Source organism: Lepisosteus oculatus, chromosome 4 (assembly GCF_040954835.1).
Source record: "Lepisosteus oculatus isolate fLepOcu1 chromosome 4, fLepOcu1.hap2, whole genome shotgun sequence".
Taxonomy (NCBI): Eukaryota; Metazoa; Chordata; class Actinopteri; order Semionotiformes; family Lepisosteidae; genus Lepisosteus; species Lepisosteus oculatus.
The window spans coordinates 5,715,078-5,736,969 of NC_090699.1; the positions used below are offsets into that span (position 1 = coordinate 5,715,078).

The following is a 21,892-nucleotide window of genomic DNA, read 5'->3' on the forward strand; positions in this document are numbered from 1 at the left end:
TGCATTGAATGCAATGAATTTTGGTACCACAATTTATGATCATACATACATTATATAAATGTATAATATAAACATAACATATACATATATAGTATATAAAGTTACAATCCTACATTTATCATTTTAAAAATGTCTCCCCTTTTGACAATTCTTCAGAGAATCTTCAAAGAAATACTATGCCGAGTCAGATGTTTAATTAATCAGCTAATTTAATCTCTGATTTGCAGATACTAAGTCAGTTTGTGACTCTGTGTGCGTGTTTGTGGTCTGTGAGCATCTACAGCACTGTGAGCTATATAAAGGCAGCTGTACACTCTGTGGTCTCTGCTCCTCTGTGTCCAGCAGTACTTGGGGAAGGACGGTCCACTGTGTCTGGAGAGAACTTCGGACAAAGATGATTTTCCTGCAAATCCTTTTAGGGATCCTGATTCTGGAAACACACAGTAAGAAAATAACAAATTGATAACCTTTTGTTCCCTAGGATGCAAACAACAAGGCATTCGGACAGAACTTCCTTCATGAGAATATGTCAGCTGCTGCATTCTTGATCAAACCAGCTCTTAAATGACAGAACTGAGAGCAAGTGTACCAAACACACCTACACCTGTTAAACAAGAATCCAGGAACGTAATGTGCTCCTACTAGTCATTCGACACTCTAGAATAAGATACTCTGCAGCTCCACAATGCTGGAACTTCCGAAAGTCAGTGCTGGATCAGATACTCAGTGTTGTACCGATCCCTGTCTGATTCCCACCTGAGTTCACCCAGGTTTATTGTAGTAAAGGAGAGTAAACTATGAAAAAGGGGTTTGAGTGCCTGGTAAAAGTGCAGTGAAGAACAGTGAAATCAGGGTAAAAGCACATTACAATGTACAATAAACAAAGTCTCCCAGTATCTTAAGCATAAATAAAGCAGTTCTACAGTGGTCAGTCAGGATGTGAAGGAGGGACATTGGTCCTTGATGACTGATCTCATGCCTGTTCTATATTAACCACTCTGTCTCTCTCCAGTGTCCAGGAGCTCTACATTGGGCAAACAGGATGCGAAGGAGGGACAGTGGCCCTGGCAGGTTTATGTCCGGATTAACCATGCATATACAATCTGTGGTGGATCCCTGATCAGTGAGCAGTGGGTTCTCATGACAGCGCACTGCTTCCAACCGTGAGTATTCCCAAGCACACCTGCATTGTCGTAATTGTCTCTAGACTCTGAATATTCACAGTGTTTGAACCTGAACCAGAACTGGTGTTTTTGTAGACCATGTGAAAATCTGTAGTGTACCATCCTGAAGTGGCTGTATAAAGGCCAGTAATAAACCACTGCTGTAAAAAAGCCACTTTTTCCTACTCATTGTACAAACTGCTTTCTGAGTCCACTTGCAGTCTGTTCAGGCGCGTGCAAGGAGGGTCCTATTTAACTGTTCCATTAGTCCATTTCTACACTTATTCTAAAAATATATCTAGACACATCTGCAGAGGGCTCTATTGCCGCAATGTCGTTCATTTCACTCTTATTTCTCAGTGTGAACCTACTCTCTCTAATACTCCCTCTAACTCGAATTCTTCAGTACAAGAAAAATCTTTTATGGATAATGCAAGAAGTCACAGCACAGTTCAGAGAAGGAATATACTGTACACAACTGTTGCACATGGAGTAGAACCTACAGTAAACAAAATTTTCCCATACTTGCTGTTTTTGACTAGGATATCCCCGCCTTTAAGTTGTACCTGAAATGCCATATACAGTAATAAAGTGAAATCCTTTCATATCAAAAATGTTTTGAGTTTGGATTTGAATGCACTCAAGAGTAGGTGGCTCTAGTGTCCTTGGGGAAAGTATTCCAGAGCTTTGGGGAGCAGCATGAGAAGGCTCTGTCACCCACAGTGTGTAGGTGAGCTTGGGAGACAGACAGGAGACCACTTTACAACCTTGACAAACACAGCTCATCACATCAGATCAAATCCTACATTTTATAAAGCACCTTTTAAAAGCCATCTCAAGGCAATTAAAAATAAAAACAATATTAGTATGTTAGACTATTTCATCCCAAACTCTACCAGCTGGGCAGGAGAACATTCTTTTATTCCTGATACACTGTGTGGAGAGTCTTCTAGATCAGATCAGATCAGGCACGCTGAGCAGGAAATAGGAGTGGTTTTCTGAGGGCAGAGAAACAAACAAATAGCTATATTTAGTTTAGCTTAGATCAATTGATTTGGTCATTATTTTTTATTTAATTTTAAACATCAAAAACTCTGTTTCAATGTGTCCAAGAAACAACAGAACCAATTTACTTCTCTGACCAAATGGGTCTCCAAGCAGTATTATTGTTACTGTAATTGGTATTCTTACTCAGGAGGCGTATAAGATAAGATCACTTTATTGACCATAAACAATATCTTTCCATTAGGAATTTGTCTTTTCAAATACCCCAACTTGCTCTCTATGAGACACACAGACATGGAGAGAAGCTGGGGGTCAGAGCGCAGGGTCAGACATTTATACAGCGCCCCTGGAGCAGTTAGGGTTTAGGGCTTTGCTCAGGGGCCCAGTTGAGAAGGATTACTCTGCCAGCTGCAGGATACGAACGGACAGCCTCCCTGCCACTGGGGCAGATCCTTAGTCACAGAGCCACCGCACTGCCCGTTACCACCTCTGTCCTGAAGCCAAAGACACAGGACAAGAACTGAACCTTTACTGCAGCACCATAGAAAGTGTCCTCACCAGCGGCATCACTGTGTGGTACAGCAGTAGAGATACACTACAAAGGGTTGTGGCACAGAAGATTATAGGATGTGACTGACCATCAATCGGTGTGATCCACACCATTCGCTGTCGCAATAAACCCCAATCCATCATTTGGGAACCCAACCCGGCCTCTATTATTATTATCACTATTATAAGATTGTCTCTTTCAGCTCCGTCTTGCTGAAGAAATCTTTCGTGAGGCTGGGGGCCTACAAGCTAGACCAACCCTCCAAACACGAGGTCAAGAAAAGCATTAAGAAGGTCGTCCTCCACGAGCAGTACGAGAACCCAGAAGACGGCTTTGACATCGCCCTGGTGCAGCTGGACAGCGAGGTGTCCCTCTCTCCTTACATCAGTCCTGTCCAGCTCGCCAAGCCCAACGATGTCTTCACAGAAGACACAGAGTGCTGGGTCACTGGGTGGGGGATGACTAGAGAGAATGGTAAGAAATGATGATCAGGGCTCCTGTGTTTCTCGTTAGGACTCAGGAACTGACAGCCGGTCATTCTGCACATCTCTCTTGTCAGGTTGCTGTGAGCTCATTCAGACATCTCACCCAGTCATTTACTTGAAAGAAGGGAGCGTATCTGCTTCAACAACATCATGGTGTATCATGTTCTAGATCAGCGGTCAGCTGACATGGCACACGTGTCATTATTGGCACGCAAAGGGATTTTTAATGGCATGTGTAATGAGAGTGGCACGTGCAATAGAAGACTAATAAGCCATGAAGAAACTAAGTTAAAAAACAATACAAACTGTGTTAGACTGTGTATTCCCCTATAACATGATACCCAATGAAAGTGCTATGGTGTAGAAGAAAAACGATTCACATGGTTTGCTTGCTGCCTTATTTTTAGCAGGGCTAGCCAACTATTTTAACAGGAAAGCTCACAATTTATGTTGCTACAATTATTTTGGTATTTATTGTGGCATGTTCATCAGATGGTTGTGTCTGGTGTCTGAACATGAGGACAAGCAGTCATGAGGTTTTTTTTAATAAAGATATCTAATGCTTTATACCTGGGATGATGTTGGACAGAAATAGTAATGAATAATGCATGTCATTCTACTTGTCTTTAGCTTTGTAGAAAAGAGTCACCATCTTTTTGTCACTCCAGTACCACTGGCACCCCCTCGCACTCTGCAGGAAGTCCAACTGCCCATCATAGACAACAGGCGCTGTCAGTCCATGTACAACAGTGAGATAATCAGGGAAGACATGATGTGCGCTGGGGATGAAGATGGACAGAAGGACACCTGTAATGTGAGTTCACCATCCGCAGTGCAGACAGAAACTAGACCAGCTGGTTCAACAACTCTTACACAGTGAACAAACTTGGTAAAATAAAAATCGAACTGATAACTGTTAAACCCACTACACTGAAGTATTTTGTAGAGTACACTAATCTCTGCTATTACACGAGTTTCCAAAACACAAATTGGCTCACACTCAATTGGTAAATAGAGGACAGGTGCCTGTATAACGAGAAACTCGTGTTGGCTAATACACAATTTCAACCCCGACATGTTTAACTTTTGCATGGTGGACTAACAGAACTGAACACGGTGGTCCGTGGAGGAATACAGCTGATGCTCAGTTTTCCCAGGTGCTTTGTTTTGTAAGTGCTAATTGGGAGCTTCTCCTCAATTCTCGTGCTATTTTCACTAAATCTTCTGAATTGCTGTAAATAACAGCAAGGTGAAGTCCTACATTTACTGTAGTATTTATGTATTGTTCTAGCGCCCTTGCCTGGTGTCTTGGCAGAAGCACACCCAGATAATTAGTATGCGCCGCGGTGCAGGCTGGGAACCACTGTCAGGGTTAGGGCTGCAGGCTGACCACTAGCTAACCTTAGCTATGGAACTAGTGTGTTTTTAGGAAACTGTACTTGGTTGGTTAATGTTTACCCCTGTTTTCTTCCCAAGACCCATATCCACCCTAAAGCTGTATAAGTATTCCCTTTACTGCCTTTGTGTGTTTAAAATGTATTTGAAAGGTTTATGGTTTTTGTTGCCTGGTAATAGGCTGATGGAGGCCTATAATAAGGAGTGCATGTGCTGTCTGAATGTCTCCTTGTTGCCCATGAGAACTATTCCATAAATTCTACACTTTAAATTTAATGTGTTTAAAGTCTGTAAACATTTTATTAGGATAACCAATAAACTATAGTTAACCAATAAGCTTTGGTTAAGTTTTCAGTGCTCTGCCCCAACCCTGTTTTTTCCCCATATTAATAACAACATCACATTATTAACCCTATACAATTTATTGCATTGGTAATTTGTCTTTTCACATATCCCAGCTTACCATGAGACACACAGACAGGGAGAGAGCCTGGGGTCAGAGCGCAAGGTCAGCCATTGTACAGCACCCCTGGAGCAGTTGGGGTTAAGGGCCTTGCTCAGGGGCCCAACAGAGTAGGATTCCCAGCTGCGGGATTTGAACCAGCAGCCTCCCAGCCGCAGGCACAGATACTCAGCCACAGAGCCACTGCTCCGCCCCGAAGGTGAGACAGTGGCCCGTACGGGGATCAAACCCACGACCTTGGCGTTATTAGCACCACGCTCTAACCAACTGAGCTAACCGGCCCATAAGCCCTGTTGTTTTTATTGCGCGATTTTGCATAACGTGTGGTTTTACAGGAATGTATCTATCGCGTTAGAGCAGAGACGCCTGTATTTCCAAATGATAACTGTTAAACCCACCACATTAACCTGAAGCATGTTGAAATTATTTCCAAATAATAACTGATAAAGCCACAACAATGAGAATATGAAGGACAGCTGAATAAAATAGCGAGGGAATCTGTCCAGGACTTGGTCTGAAAAAATGGGCTGAGACACAGAATACCGGCAGAAGGGAAACCTTAAACTGCAGTCAGTACACAAAGGAGTGTAAAAAAAAAACAGGAAAAACCTTGGGAAGCCCACAAGTTCACCAAGTGTTGATGGGAAATGCTCTAACAATGAGCAAGGGGAAGTCTGATGTTCAATGTACTGCACATGCTCAGAATTTGGCAGAAGCAATCACATTACACCAGTCTTGGAATCTTTGAATAGTACAGTAAAAATACTTTACTTTATTTTTTTTTAAAAAGATCATTCTTACACCTCAGAAATATTGGCAGACTACATCATGTGTTGTTGCAGACTGTAGCTGAAAAGCTAGTCAACACTTCCATCTTCTCTAGACTTGATTACTATAATGCCCTGATTGCTAGGGTATCTAAACCCATACTGATGAAACTTCAGTATGTCCAGAATTCGGTAGCCAGAATCCATACCTGGTCTAGTGCAAGTGATCACATTACTCCTATCCTGGAGTCCCTGCACTGGCTCCCTGTCAGGGTGGAGTCGAGATCAAACTCATCACGCTTTTCTGATAGGTTCTACATGGCACCTCACTACCGATCTGGCTTCTGATCAGTCTACTCCCCACCTTGCAGCCTTCTTTTATTGAACTGGTCTCCTGTCTGTCTCCCAAGCTCACCTACACACTGTGGGTGACAGAGCCTTCTTATGCTGCTCCCCAAAGCTCCTGAATACTTTCCCCAAGGAAACTAGAGTCAACTACTCTGAGTGCATTGAATCCAGACTCAAAACATTTTTGGTCTGAAAGCAATTGACTTACTGTATTTACTGTAATTAGTTTTCAAGCTTCTGCTGTACTTCTGACTGCTTGTTCTTTTGATATATAATCTGTAATTTACTATCCATAAAACTATTTTCTTCATCTACCTTAAAGCATTTTTTTGCTGCTTTTAAATATGCTGTATAAAGTTTGTTATATTATTATTAAGGCATAAGGCAATGCTTCTAGACCTGGAAGTAACAAGGAAAGTGCTGATTTAATTGCATGTAACAGATATCAATTAGAATTAGAATTAGAATTTTATCTTGATTATGTTCTTTCCATATGCAACCTAAAGCAAAAGAGTTACAGGAAAAGCATGCTGTCAGCTTGCCATTACCATTGGGCAATCGACAGTCCCATGCAAAATTACCGACGTCACAACAGAGTTTCACCACTTTGATTTGCTTTGTGAAAATATTGCTACAGCCAGTGTAAATCTATTCCTTCATCATTTCTCATTTCACTCCAGGGAGACGCAGGAGGGCCTCTGGTGTGTAAGAAGGGGGAGAGCTGGATCCAGGCTGGGATTGTGAGCTTTGGAAGAGGTTGTGGTAGGCCCAACTCCCCAGGAGTCTACACCCGGGTCAGCAGCTTCAGATGCTGGATTAGGAAACACAGTGGAGTCTGAGGATTTCAATAGCACCCTGGGGACAGGGCCTCCTGTCATAACTGGCTGACTGGCTACCTGCTGCTGCAACTGCAGAATCTGATTAGAGACGAGGGAGAGATAACTGCGAGTAAGAATATGCTAAAAGATAGGACTGGGAGATGCAATAAAGAGAAAGCACAGTGAATCAGCAACAGACATCTTACAGCCCTTACAGTCCTCTGGGGTCAATTGTAAGACTGTCCAGTTGCTATGAATTAAAGGAATAAATGAAGATTATTAGCTCTTATCATTTCAGAAAAAAACAGCTTTTAAGTCTGACTTAAAACAGAAAATGTAACTTTAAAACATCGAAAGCTAAATAACATTTGTATCACTAATAGATGAAAGCACAAACGGACAGAAATTGTTGCCTATCTTTGCTTTTGCATGCTTGCTGCTATGACAAATCCATTGTATTGTGATTTGGCTGACATCTCAGCTCAATAAAACTGCAAACACTGAAGCTCCTGGTCTGCGGCTGTTCTCTCGGGGAATGTCCCTGTGCTTCTTAGTGTCTGTATGTGTGCCAGCGTCACCCTAACAGACCTGTTTCATCCAGTACACATTTTCCATTGACACAAGTATCTGTGGATTGAAGAAGTGCTTGCTGGTTGTAAGCAAACTGGTTTTTCCATGTCAGACGTTGTCAGAGAAGGGGGAGATTTCTGAGTGTGTAGTTGATCAGCTGAGTCATGAGAGGCTGTCTCCACCCACTTAATCATGATGCATAAATGCATTATTACAAATTAAAATAACAGTTTTATACGTGCCTTAACAGAAAGACAATATAAAGTAATTAAGGTGACTAGGCTAATACCAGCAGGACAGAAGATAGACAGAGCCAGAGAAATCGATTTGGGTTCCTGCTTTCATTGGAAAGTGGTTTTCTGGACACTTCTTTGCTACAAGTATTTATTCTGCTCCATTTAAAAATGTTCATTTCTTTTCCCTAAGAGTTTTTAAGGGGAGGTCTGTGACAGATCAAGAGTGCCAACTCCCCAAAATGCCTTTTTTATATACAATTTTTTATTTTTATTCCAATATAAAGGCTGAGGGCCATTATTGCAGACTGCTTTCTCACGTTGTCTGACCATGAAATTTGACTACAGTCAATCCATTTAATTAACAAGCACATTAGGAGAGACTGGGTGAGAGGAAATGACAGGTGATAACAAGAATCACACAGCTTAATCACAATGGCAAGACACAGGACACCTTTAACTATTTCCAATGGATGCGAATCTGTAGACATTGTGTCCTTCAGCAAAAGTCTGCGGGAGGTAGACGTGTGTGGCGGTAACCTCATTGCCAGCAACTGGGTGATGACAGCCTGTCCCTCTCACTAAGGTACAGACCAACCCCACCTGTCCCTCTGACTGAGGTACAGACCAAACTTCACATGTTCCTTCTACACAGGTTGAGACCAAACCCCACCTGTCCCTCCTACCCAAGCAGAGACTAAAACCAATCTGCCCCTCCAATCCACATTCCCCTGTAACAGACCACACATATTCAAGACTCTTCTGGATAATTCTGGATCACCCAGATGACATCATGTATTTCCAGCAACCTTATTTCCTGCATCCCTTGCATTAAAAGCCCAGTTATTTACATAGGTGAGACAGGTAAGAGACTGTGGGACCATTTCAGGGAAATCCTTTCGGTGTCTCTTTCAGAGACACAGGCCACACACTCACAGCCCACTCAGTATTGATGGAACGGAAGTGGAAACAGTCACCAGCTTTAGGTTTATGGGAATTCACATCTCTAAAGATCTAATCTGGACTGTGAACACTGACTCTATCGTGAAGAAGGCTCAGCAGCGCCTTTATTTCTTGAGGTGCCTCAAGCGATGGGGGATGCCAATACATGTGTTGGTGAACTTCTACCGCTGCACCATCGAGAGCGTCCTCACCAACGGGATCACCGTGTGGTATGGCAACACCTCTTCGCGAGAAAGAAAGGCACTGCAGAGAATGGTCAATATGGCCCAGAAGATCATCGGCTGCGGTCTCACCGAGATTAAACAGCTCTATGAGGACCGCTGCCATGGTAGAATTCTGGCCATCACAGAGGACAGGGAGAAAATAAAACCTGAACGGTGAAAAGGGTGGTGCCGGGAACGGGAACGAACAAAGCAAAGCAGGAGACTCAAGACAAAGCGCCATAGAAGCAGGGGTGAGGCTCACAGTAGAGTCCAGTAGTAGCTAGGGACTGCATAATTAGCAAATGTAGATCACCAGAAGGGGATCTGAAATACACAGCAAGTCCTGGAAAACAGTGAGCACACTTGAGAATGTGATGGTTGCCCAGGGCAACCGCTAGGTGAGAGACGTGGTACAGGACGCGATTGCAACACTGGCTCAACAAACACCAGAGCTCCCTTCTTCAGATAAATGTGACATAATCCTCCAGACCCTGAATCTTAATCACCTCCTCGGGATCACGATGTAACGGTTGGGATCATGTAGATACAGATGCAGGCATTCAAAGTGCGCGGTACAAACCTGTACTGCACGCAACTGCCTACGTCATACCGCGGTACGTGATTGGCTGGCCAAAATGACCGACAGGGGCACTCGTGGTGCATTGGTCAGTATTGAAAAGATTAAATCATTTAAATTACTTTATTGTGCATGTTTTAATCCGCTTAGTATTGAATATTTATATAGAATTTTACAACTAAAGGGAAATTTTAGTACCTGAGCATAAAAAGAAGAGGAGCATGACGCATCTGAAGGTCATAAACAATATTAATTTAGGAACATAAACATATTATGTAAACTGTATATGGCTGGTCTTGGTAGTTTAAAGAAACAAATACACACCAGTATTCCACTTTCTCCCTAAACATTTTAAGCATCAAAGTTTTACATGTGGTTATTTCAGAAACGTTTTTACGTGCTCCTTCTGACCATATTACGTTTATATATTTTGTAAAAAGTGATAAAAGTTTTAACCTTTTCTACGAATACACTCACTATCAGAGTAAACAAAAGCATACTTTTAGAATTTGATTAATAGGCAATATATTATGGAATCACGTATCTAAAGAAATTAAAAACTATATAATTATATTCGTATACTGAAGCTCAAACAGTATTATAAGACTTTCTATTGATATGTGTATTGCTGTTTCAGTACACATCATGCAACTGCACCGGTGGTGTGATGGCTTACGTGACTGACTTATAACCCTGAGGTCAGGTGTTTGAATCCACCTATTGCCATGAGTTGTCTTTCAACAAATAAACATTTCTTTGAAAAACTAGCAAATAGCAAATATTATGGACACTATATTGACATTTTTTTATTTTTCTAAATATCATAACATGTTTGAAGCCAAGTCATTTATTAATAACAACGAATAATTTCAAACTGCTACTGATATTATTACTGACAATAAATATAATCGACACTATATTTAATTTGTTGGTCTTTCTAAATATCACAAAATATTTAAAGTTAAGTGACTACCATTTTCCTTGAATACTTGCGCTCGTTATCACAGTAGAAGCAACTCATACTTTTCAGAATTTAAGGATTATTTTGGAAAAGTTTTTACGTGCTCCTCTGACCATATTGTTTATATGCCTTGTGAAAAGTGATAATGTTTTAACCTGTTCTGCGAATTCGCTCGTTATCAGCGTAAGAAAAAAAGCATACTTTTAGAATTTGATCAACAGGAAATATAATATGGAATAGAATATCTAAAGAGCATGCTTGCCAGCGCGGAGACATCACCGCCTTTCCGTCTGAATACCTTGTCAAATAGGCAGTGAAAATATTTGTCTGCCTGTCCGCGGGAGGAAGGGAGACTGTCTTTCATTGGAAAGTCCACCTCTTCTACTCTGAGAATGTAGGGGGGAGGAAAAGTGCCCGATAATTAAAATATTTATGATGAAGGTGGTAGGTTCAGTACTTTTGTCCAACTGAGCAATCTTGCTTTCGTAAAATATACCAACTTTTAATGTTAAATGATTAACAAACTGTAATACACAGTTTAAATGTACAAGTCTAAAGAGGATACAACTAAAATACTTAATTGAATAAAGATTGTCCCTCAGCAGTGATCGGGATTCGAAACTGGGTGTTTTCTGGTGACAGCTCAAATGCTGTACATGAGAGGTTAAGCTTTATTAGCTCCACCTGGCGGTTTTACAAGGTGATTCCGGATAAAATTAACAATCTAATTTGCAAAATGAGGTTTGACGGTAAAAAGCAGTTTGGCGCGAAATGACGCGTTATGACATGTTTGGATGCGACACGCCCTCCTCGTTGTATCGCAGCGTATCCTGCTCATTTTGAATGGCTGCATCTGTAAGTCCTCATGGCTGGCACAAGTTCAATGTCTTGAACAAAACATGGTAAAGCTGGTGTCACACTACACGACTTTTCTAAGGAATTTCAGTCATAGCCCTCATTTACATAACGGTAAGAAAATCACAGCCCGTTACCGTCAGTCGTGTAGTGTGACAACGCCAAACTAGTTCTTCTTCGACACTTGAAGAAGGCTCCACAGCCGAAACATTGTGTTACTTTTCTTCTCTTTTCAGCATGGAATAAGCCTTTACTTGTTCCTTTGCAGCCTATGCATGCATGCCGACTCAGCCATCTACTTGAACTACATTATTCTGATATCATGAATAACATCACAAATGGTATTGCGAGTCAAAATAAAGATTATCAAAAGTCCTGTCCAGTCTTCTGCTTTCTCTACTTTTACTGTGTGACTATGTCCTTTCAGAGAATCAAAGATAATAAATTATATTCACTGTTACAATACTGAAGAGTAAGCCTTCTACAAAAGCAACAGCAGAGCAGAAGAGTCCTGACAAACCACTAGAACAGTGCTGCTACAATAGGGGCTAAAGTCACAGCACAACAGTCCTGGTACAATAAGGGCTACAGTCACAGTCCAGTATAATGTTCATGATGGGTCATGATATCTGTAGCAGTAGTAGGTGCTTCCAAATATACAAGTTAAAAGCAAAATGTGCCATCTTAGTCTTTTCTATCCATTTACTCTCCCTGTATGTAATCATGGTTTGTTTTGTGTTGTGCAATGGCAGTGAGCCAGAAGTGATGCAGGTACCCCACCCTGCAGAGAACTGGTGATCTGTTGTGATCTGCACGTCAATAGGGCCTAATCTAACATGAGCAGGAAACTGCAAAGATATGAGAAGAACCTCCCTTTTTTACTTTAAGATTGCAATCTACCATCTGAAGGGTCTGTTTTAGCTTTTGGAAAAGTTGTGCCGTTTACTGTATGCCTTCTCCATAATGCACCATTCCCAAAAAATCGTACACGCAGACCTGGGTGCAGTCAATCTATGGTTCATTCCCCTTCCCTGGCATCACCAGGTCTCCAATATATCTGCGTCACCGAAGACAGGCATGTCTCCTCCTCTGTAATATATTACAGACTCACATCTCTACTTTGGTAGGTCAGTGCATCCTGTTTAACTGGGATAACTCTGAAATCACGTTTTAGATCTATTTCAGGATGTCCGCTAGGCAAATGTGCAAACTCTTCATACAAAACTTATCGCAACCAATGTTACCTACTCCAATGTTGTTAATTTAATTAAATGTCAATGGTTAAGGCGTAGTCATATTTTAGTACCAATCATAACAAACCCATTATAAATTGTGTTATTAAATAAAATTGTGAAATTGACTGATTAGATATTAAAATCTAATTACTGATTATGTTAATCTAATAGACTGAGCATTAGTCTAGCTGATCTGATTAAACTTAACTTATTGAAATCCGTAAACTACCAGGCTTTACCTATCAGAACACACCCCCTTCCCAGTTGTCCAAGATTATCAGCACAAGCCCGGCTGTCATCTCTCTACAGACATGATTTCTTCCTCAGTGTCAGACATGTGACTGTGAAGGCATCTTGTCAGCCTCGTGGATGCTAGTGACCTAGGGAAGCCAGCGAAGATGAGCCCTGCTCTACTGCAAAGTCTTGTGTCTCTCTTCTTGTGTCTTCTTTAGAGGACACTTGTGAGGATACTTATAAAAATTCCTCGGGAATCATAGGACTTAGCATACAGGAAAACTCCAACTACTCTGAAAGTGATTTATGAGTTAAAATATAAGAATAATTTTTCATACGTTAATGTAATTTTGCATTGAATGCAATGAATTTTGGTACCACAATTTATGATCATACATACATTATATAAATGTATAATATAAACATAACATATACATATATAGTATATAAAGTTACAATCCTACATTTATCATTTTAAAAATGTCTCCCCTTTTGACAATTCTTCAGAGAATCTTCAAAGAAATACTATGCCGAGTCAGATGTTTAATTAATCAGCTAATTTAATCTCTGATTTGCAGATACTAAGTCAGTTTGTGACTCTGTGTGCGTGTTTGTGGTCTGTGAGCATCTACAGCACTGTGAGCTATATAAAGGCAGCTGTACACTGTGTGGTCTCTGCTCCTCTGTGTCCAGCAGTACTTGGGGAAGGACGGTCCACTGTGTCTGGAGAGAACATCGGACAAAGATGATTTTCCTGTAAATCCTTTTAGGGATCCTGATTCTGGAAACACACAGTAAGAAAATAACAAATTGATAACCTTTTGTTCCCTAGGATGCAAACAACAAGGCATTCGGACAGAACTTCCTTCATGAGAATATGTCAGCTGCTGCATTCTTGATCAAACCAGCTCTTAAATGACAAAACTGAGAGCAAGTGTACCAAACACACCTACACCTGTTAAACAAGAATCCAGGAACGTAATGTGCTCCTACTAGTCATTCGACACTCTAGAATAAGATACTCTGCAGCTCCACAATGCTGGAACTTCCGAAAGTCAGTGCTGGATCAGATACTCAGTGTTGTACCGATCCCTGTCTGATTCCCACCTGAGTTCACCCAGGTTTATTGTAGTAAAGGAGAGTAAACTATGAAAAAGGGGCTTGAGTGCCTGGTAAAAGTGCAGTGAAGAACAGTGAAATCAGGGTAAAAGCACATTACAATGTACAGTAAACAAAGTCTCCCAGTATCTTAAGCAGAAATAAAGCAGTTCTACAGTGGTCAGTCAGGATGTGAAGGAGGGACAGTGGTCCTTGATGACTGATCTCATGCCTGTTCTATATTAACCACTCTGTCTCTCTCCAGTGTCCAGCTCTGTTCTGTCCAGGAGCTCTACATTGGGCAAACAGGATGCGAAGGAGGGACAGTGGCCCTGGCAGGTTTATGTCCGGATTAACCATGCATCTACAATCTGTGGTGGATCCCTGATCAGTGAGCAGTGGGTTCTCATGACAGCGCAGTGCTTCCTACCGTGAGTATTCCCAAGCACACCTGCATTGTCGTAATTGTCTCTAGAATCTGAATATTCACAGTGTTTGAACCTGAACCAGAACTGGTGTTTTTGTAGAGCATGTGAAAATCTGTAGTGTACCATCCTGAAGTGGCTGTATAAAGGCCAGTAATAAACCACTGCTGTAAAAAAGCCACTTTTTCCTACTCATTGTACAAACTGCTTTCTGAGTCCACTTGCAGTCTGTTCAGGCGCGTGCAAGGAGGGTCCTATTTAACTGTTCCATTAGTCCATTTCTACACTTATTCTAAAAATATACCTAGACACATCTACGGAGGGCTCTATTGCCGCAATGTCGTTCATTTCACTCTTATTTCTCAGTGTGAACTTACTCTCTCTAATACTCCCTCTAACTCGAATTCTTCAGTACAAGAAAAATCTTTACACTTTTATGGATGATGCAAGAAGTCACAGCACAGTTCAGAGAAGGAATATACTGTACACAACTGTTGCACATGGAGTAGAACCTACAGTAAACAAAATTTTCCCATACTTGCTGTTTTTGACTAGGATATCCCCGCCTTTAAGTTGTACCTGAAATGCCATATACAGTAATAAAGTGAAATCCTTTCATATCAAAAATGTTTTGAGTTTGGATTTGAATGCACTCAAGAGTAGGTGGCTCTAGTTTCCTTGGGGAAAGTATTCCAGAGCTTTGGGTAGCAGCATGAGAAGGCTCTGTCACCCACAGTGTGTAGGTGAGCTTGGGAGACAGACAGGAGACCACTTTACAACCTTGACAAACACAGCTCATCACATCAGATCAAATCCTACATTTTATAAAGCACCTTTTAAAAGCCATCTCAAGGCAATTAAAAATAAAAACAATATTAGTATGTTAGACTATTTCATCCCAAACTCTACCAGCTGGGCAGGAGAACATTCTTCTATTCCTGATACACTGTGTGGAGAGTCTTCTAGATCAGATCAGATCAGGCACGCTGAGCAGGAAATAGGAGAGGTTTTCTGAGGGCAGAGAAACAAACAAATAGCTATATTTAGTTTAGCTTAGATCAATTGATTTGGTCATTATTTTTTATTTAATTTTAAACATCAAAAACTCTGTTTCAATGTGTCCAAGAAACAACAGAACCAATTTACTTCTCTGACCAAATGGGTCTCCAAGCAGTATTATTGTTACTGTAATTGGTATTCTTACTCAGGAGGCTTATAAGATAAGATCACTTTATTGACCATAAACAATATCTTTCCATTAGGAATTTGTCTTTTCAAATACCCCAACTTGCTCTCTATGAGACACACAGACATGGAGAGAAGCTGGGGGTCAGAGCGCAGGGTCAGACATTTATACAGCGCCCCTGGAGCAGTTGGGGTTTAGGGCCTTGCTCACGGGCCCAATTGAGAAGGATTACTCTGCCAGCTGTAGGATACAAACGGGCAGCCTCCCAGCCACTGGGGCAGATCCTTAGTCACAGAGCCACCGCACTGCCCATTACCACCTCTGTCCTGAAGCCAAAGACACAGGACAAGAACTGAACCTTTACTGCAGCACCATAGAAAGTGTCCTCACCAGCGGCATCACTGTATGGTACAGCAGTACTACCATGCATGACAGAGATACACTACAAAGGGTTGTGGCACAGAAGATTATAGGATGTGACTGACCATCAATCGGTGAGATCCACACCATTCGCTGTCGCAATAAACCCCAATCCATCATTTGGGAACCCAACCCGGCCTCTATTATTTTTATCACTATTATAAGATTGTGTCTTTCAGCTCCGTCTCGCTGGAGCAATCTTTCGTGAGGCTGGGGGCGTACAAGCTAGACCAACCCTCCAAACACGAGGTCAAGAAAAGCATTAAGAAGGTCGTCCTCCACGAGCAGTACGAGAAAGCAGAAGACGGCTTTGACATCGCCCTGGTGCAGCTGGACAGCGAGGTGTCCCTCTCTGCTTACATCAGTCCTGTCCAGCTCGCCAAGCCCAACGATGTCTTCACAGAAGACACAGAGTGCTGGGTCACTGGGTGGGGGATGACTAGAGAGAATGGTAAGAAATGATGATCAGGGCTCCTGTGTTTCTCGTTAGGACTCAGGAACTGACAGCCGGTCATTCTGCACATCTCTCTTGTCAGGTTCATGACAGGCTCATTCAGACATCTCACCAGTCATTTACTTGAAAGAAGGGAGCGTATCTGCTTCAACAACATCATGGTGTATCATATTCTAGATCAGCGGTCAGCTGACATGGCACACGTGTCATTATTGGCACGCAAAGGGATTTTTAATGGCATGTGTAATGAGAGTGGCACGTGCAATAGAAGACTAATAAGCCATGAAGAAACTAAGTTAAAAAACAATACAAACTGTGTTAGACTGTGTATTCCCCTATAACATGCTACCCAATGAAAGTGCTATGGTGTAGAAGAAAAACGATTCACATGGTTTGCTTGCTGCCTTATTTTTAGCAGGGCTAGCCAACTATTTTAACAGGAAAGCTCACAATTTATGTTGCTACAATTATTTTGGTATTTATTGTGGCATGTTCATCAGATGGTTGTGTCTGGTGTCTGAACATGAGGACAAGCAGTCATGAGGTTTTTTTTAATAAAGATATCTAATGCTTTATACCTGGGATGATGTTGGACAGAAATAGTAATGAATAATGCATGTCATTCTACTTGTCTTTAGCTTTGTAGAAAAGAGTCACCATCTTTTTGTCACTCCAGTACCACTGGCACCCCCTCGCACTCTGCAGGAAGTCCAACTGCCCATCATAGACAACAGGCGCTGTCAGTCCATGTACAACAGTGAGATAATCAGGGAAGACATGATGTGCGCTGGGGATGAAGATGGACAGAAGGACACCTGTAATGTGAGTTCACCATCCGCAGTGCAGACAGAAACTAGACCAGCTGGTTCAACAACTCTTACACAGTGAACAAACTTGGTAAAATAAAAATCGAACTGATAACTGTTAAACCCACTACACTGAAGTATTTTGTAGAGTACACTAATCTCTGCTATTACACGAGTTTCCAAAACACAAATTGGCTCACACTCAATTGGTAAATAGAGGACAGGTGCCTGTATAACGAGAAACTCGTGTTGGCTAATACACAATTTCAACCCCGACATGTTTAACTTTTGCATGGTGGACTAACAGAACTGAACACGGTGGTCCGTGGAGGAATACAGCTGATGCTCAGTTTTCCCAGGTGCTTTGTTTTGTAAGTGCTAATTGGGAGCTTCTCCTCAATTCTCGTGCTATTTTCACTAAATCTTCTGAATTGCTGTAAATAACAGCAAGGTGAAGTCCTACATTTACTGTAGTATTTATGTATTGTTCTAGCGCCCTTGCCTGGTGTCTTGGCAGAAGCACACCCAGATAATTAGTATGCGCCGCGGTGCAGGGTGGGAACCACTGTCAGGGTTAGGGCTGCAGGCTGACCACTAGCTAACCTTAGCTATGGAACTAGTGTGTTTTTAGGAAACTGTACTTGGTTGGTTAATGTTTACCCCTGTTTTCTTCCCAAGACCCATATCCACCCTAAAGCTGTATAAGTATTCCCTTTACTGCCTTTGTGTGTTTAAAATGTATTTGAAAGGTTTATGGTTTTTGTTGCCTGGTAATAGGCTGATGGAGGCCTATAATAAGGAGTGCATGTGCTGTCTGAATGTCTCCTTGTTGCCCATGAGAACTATTCCATAAATTCTACACTTTAAATTTAATGTGTTTAAAGTCTGTAAACATTTTATTAGGATAACCAATAAACTATAGTTAACCAATAAGCTTTGGTTAAGTTTTCAGTGCTCTGCCCCAACCCTGTTTTTTCCCCATATTAATAACAACATCACATTATTAACCCTATACAATTTATTGCATTGGTAATTTGTCTTTTCACATATCCCAGCTTACCATGAGACACACAGACAGGGAGAGAGCCTGGGGTCAGAGCGCAAGGTCAGCCATTGTACAGCACCCCTGGAGCAGTTGGGGTTAAGGGCCTTGCTCAGGGGCCCAACAGAGTAGGATTCCCAGCTGCGGGATTTGAACCAGCAGCCTCCCAGCCGCAGGCACAGATACTCAGCCACAGAGCCACTGCTCCGCCCCGAAGGTGAGACAGTGGCCCGTACGGGGATCAAACCCACGACCTTGGCGTTATTAGCACCACGCTCTAACCAACTGAGCTAACCGGCCCATAAGCCCTGTTGTTTTTATTGCGCGATTTTGCATAACGTGTGGTTTTACAGGAATGTATCTATCGCGTTAGAGCAGAGACGCCTGTATTTCCAAATGATAACTGTTAAACCCACCACACTAACCTGAAGCATGTTGAAATTATTTCCAAATAATAACTGATAAAGCCACAACAATGAGAATATGAAGGACAGCTGAATAAAATAGCGAGGGAATCTGTCCAGGACTTGGTCTGAAAAAATGGGCTGAGACACAGAATACCGGCACAAGAGAAACCTAAAACTGTAGTCAGTGCACAAAGGAGTGTAAAAAAAAAACAGGGAAGCCCACAAATTCACCAAGTGTTGATGGAAAAAGCTCTAACACTGAGCAAGGGGAAGTCTGATGTTCAATGTACTGCACATGCTCAGAATTTGGCAGAAGCAATCACATTACGCCAGTCTTGGAATCTTTGAATAGTACAGTAAAAATACTTTACTTTATTTAAAAAAAAGATCATTCTTACACCTCAGAAATATTGCCAGACTACATCATGTGTTGTTGCAGACTGTAGCTGAAAAGCTAGTCAACACTTCCATCTTCTCTAGACTTGATTACTATAATGCCCTGATTGCTAGGGTATCTAAACCCACACTGATGAAACTTCAGTATGTCCAGAATTCGGTAGCCAGAATCCTTACCTGGTCTAGTGCAAGTGATCACATTACTCCTATCCTGGAGTCCCTGCACTGGCTCCCTGTCAGGGTGGAGTCGAGATCAAACTCATCACGCTTTTCTGATAGGTTCTACATGGCACCTCACTACCGATCTGGCTTCTGATCAGTCTACTTCCCCACCTTGCAGCCTCCTTTTATTGAACTGGTCTCCTGTCTGTCTCCCAAGCTCACCTACACACTGTGGGTGACAGAGCCTTCTTATGCTGCTCCCCAAAGCTCCTGAATACTTTCCCCAAGGAAACTAGAGTCAACTACTCTGAGTGCATTGAAATCCAGACTCAAAACATTTTTGGTCTGAAAGCAATTGACTTACTTTATTTACTGTAATTAGTTTTCAAGCTTCTGCTGTACTTCTGACTGCTTGTTCTTTTGATATATAATCTGAAATTTACTATCCATAAAACTATTTTCTTCATCTACTTTAAAGCATTTTTTTGCTGCTTTTAAATATGCTGTATACAGTTTGTTATAATATTATTAAGGCTTAAGGCAATGCTTCTAGACCTGGAAGTAACAAGGAAAGTGCTGATTTAATTGCATGTAACAGATATCGATAATTGTCCCTATCTTGTCATTACTACGTTAGTTCATTTAACAGACCACAGGCTGAGACTCGGTTCTGTTGCCATAGAAATATGAGGACATGAGCACGGGTATTACAGATACTACACAAACAACAAGTGATCAAGCATTTGACTGAGTAAAACATGTTGTTTTGTAGGGGATATTGTAAATTAAAAAGTAGTTAGTTTTTTTAGAATTTTATCTTGATTATGTTCTTTCTATATGCAACCTAAAGCAAAAGAGTTACAGGAAAAGCATGCTGTCAGCTTGCCATTACCATTGGGCAATCGACAGTCCCATGCAAAGTTACCGACGTCACAACAGAGTTTCACCACTTTGATTTGCTTTGTGAAAATATTGCTACAGCCAGTGTAAATCTATTCCTTCATCATTTCTCATTTCACTCCAGGGAGACGCAGGAGGGCCTCTGGTGTGTAAGAAGGGGGAGAGCTGGATCCAGGCTGGGATTGTGAGCTTTGGAAGAGGTTGTGGTAGGCCCTACTCCCCAGGAGTCTACACCCGGGTCAGCAGCTTCAGATGCTGGATTAGGAAACACAGTGGAGTCTGAGGATTTCAATAGCACCCTGGGGACAGGGCCTCCTGTCATAACTGGCTGACTGGCTACCTGCTGCTGCAACTGCAGAATCTGATTAGAGACGAGGGAGAGATAACTGCGAGTAAGAATATACTAAAAGATAGGACTGGGAGATGCAATAAAGAGAAACAGCACAGTGAATCAGCAACAGACATCTTACAGCCCTTACAGTCCTCTGGGGTCAATTTTAAGACTGTCCAGTTGCTATGAATTAAAGGAATAAATGAAGATTATTAGCTCTTATCATTTATTTAAAAAAAACAGCTGTAAAGTCTGACTTAAAACAGAAAATGTAACTTAACACTGTAAAACATCGAAAGCTAAATAACATTTGTATCACTAACAGATGAAAGCACAAACGGACAGAAATTGTTGCCTATCTTTGCTTTTGCCTGCTTGCTGCTATGACAAATCCACTGTATTGTGATTTGGCTGACATCTCAGCTCAATAAAACTGCAAACACTGAAGCTCCTGGTCTGCGGCTGTTCTCTCGGGGAATGTCCCTGTGCTTCTTAGTGTCTGTATGTGTGCCAGCGTCACCCTAGCAGACTTGTTTCATCCAGTACACATTTTCCATTGACACAAGTATCTGTGGCTTGAAGAAGTGCTTGCTGGATTTAAGCAAACTGGTTTTTCCATGTCAGATGTTGTCAGAGAAGGAGGAGATTTCTGAGTGTGTAGTTGGGTCTGTCTCTACCCACTTACGCATTACGCATAAATGCATTTTTACAAATTAAAATAACAGTTTTATACATGCCTTAACAGAAAGGCAATATAAAGTAATTAAGGTGATTAGGCTAATACCAGCAGGACAGAAGATAGACAGAGCCAGAGAAATCGATTTGGGTTCCTGCTTTCATTGGAAAGTGGTTTTCTGGACACTTCTTTGCTACAAGTATTTATTCTGCTCCATTTAAAAATGTTCATTTCTTTTCCCTAAGAGTTTTTAAGGGGAGGTCTGTGACAGATCAAGAGTGCCAACTCCCCAAAATGCCCTTTTTATATACAATTTTTTATTTTTATTCCAATATAAAGTCTGAGGGCCATTATTGCAGACTGCTTTCTCACGTTGTCTGACCATGAAATTTGACTACAGTCAATCCATTTAATTAACAAGCACATTAGGAGAGACTGGGTGAGAGGAAATGACAGGTGATAACAAAAATCACACAGCTTAATCACAATGGCAAGACACAGGACACCTTTAACTATTTCCAATGGATGCGAATCTGTAGACATTGTGTCCTTCAGCAAAAGTCTGCGGGAGGTAGACGTGTGTGGCGGTAACCTCATTGCCAGCAACTGGGTTATGACAGCCTGTCCCTCTCACCCAGGTACAGACCAACCCCACCTGTCCCCACCTGTCCCTCTGACCGAGGTACAGACCAAACTTCACATGTTCCTTCTACACAGGTTGAGACCAAACCCCACCTGTCCCTCCTACCCAAGCAGAGACTAAA

At 41.7% G+C, this 21,892-nt stretch overlaps 1 protein-coding gene across 1 annotated transcript; it reads left to right on the forward strand.

Moving 5' to 3' along the window:
- Positions 1-315: 315 nt before the first annotated feature.
- On the forward strand, positions 316-20,899 carry LOC138238099 (serine protease 27-like). Its single transcript, XM_069187981.1, has 5 exons — positions 316-443; positions 14,189-14,354; positions 16,134-16,405; positions 17,085-17,230; positions 20,246-20,899. The coding sequence occupies exons 1-5, from the start codon at positions 395-397 to the stop codon at positions 20,402-20,404; spliced, it is 792 nt and encodes a 263-aa protein (XP_069044082.1). The 5' UTR covers positions 316-394; the 3' UTR covers positions 20,405-20,899.
- Positions 20,900-21,892: the final 993 nt, after the last annotated feature.

What these genes read in the sequence shown, in the direction of transcription:
- LOC138238099 (XM_069187981.1), top strand. Translation starts at nt 395, where the DNA reads ATGATTTTCCTGCAAATCCTTTTAGGGATCCTGATTCTGGAAACACAC. An exon ending in CCTGATTCTGGAAACACACA is followed by an intron (nt 444 to 14,188) that starts GTAAGAAAATAA and finishes GTCTCTCTCCAG; the next exon opens with TGTCCAGCTCTGTTCTGTCC. An exon ending in ACAGCGCAGTGCTTCCTACC is followed by an intron (nt 14,355 to 16,133) that starts GTGAGTATTCCC and finishes TGTGTCTTTCAG; the next exon opens with CTCCGTCTCGCTGGAGCAAT.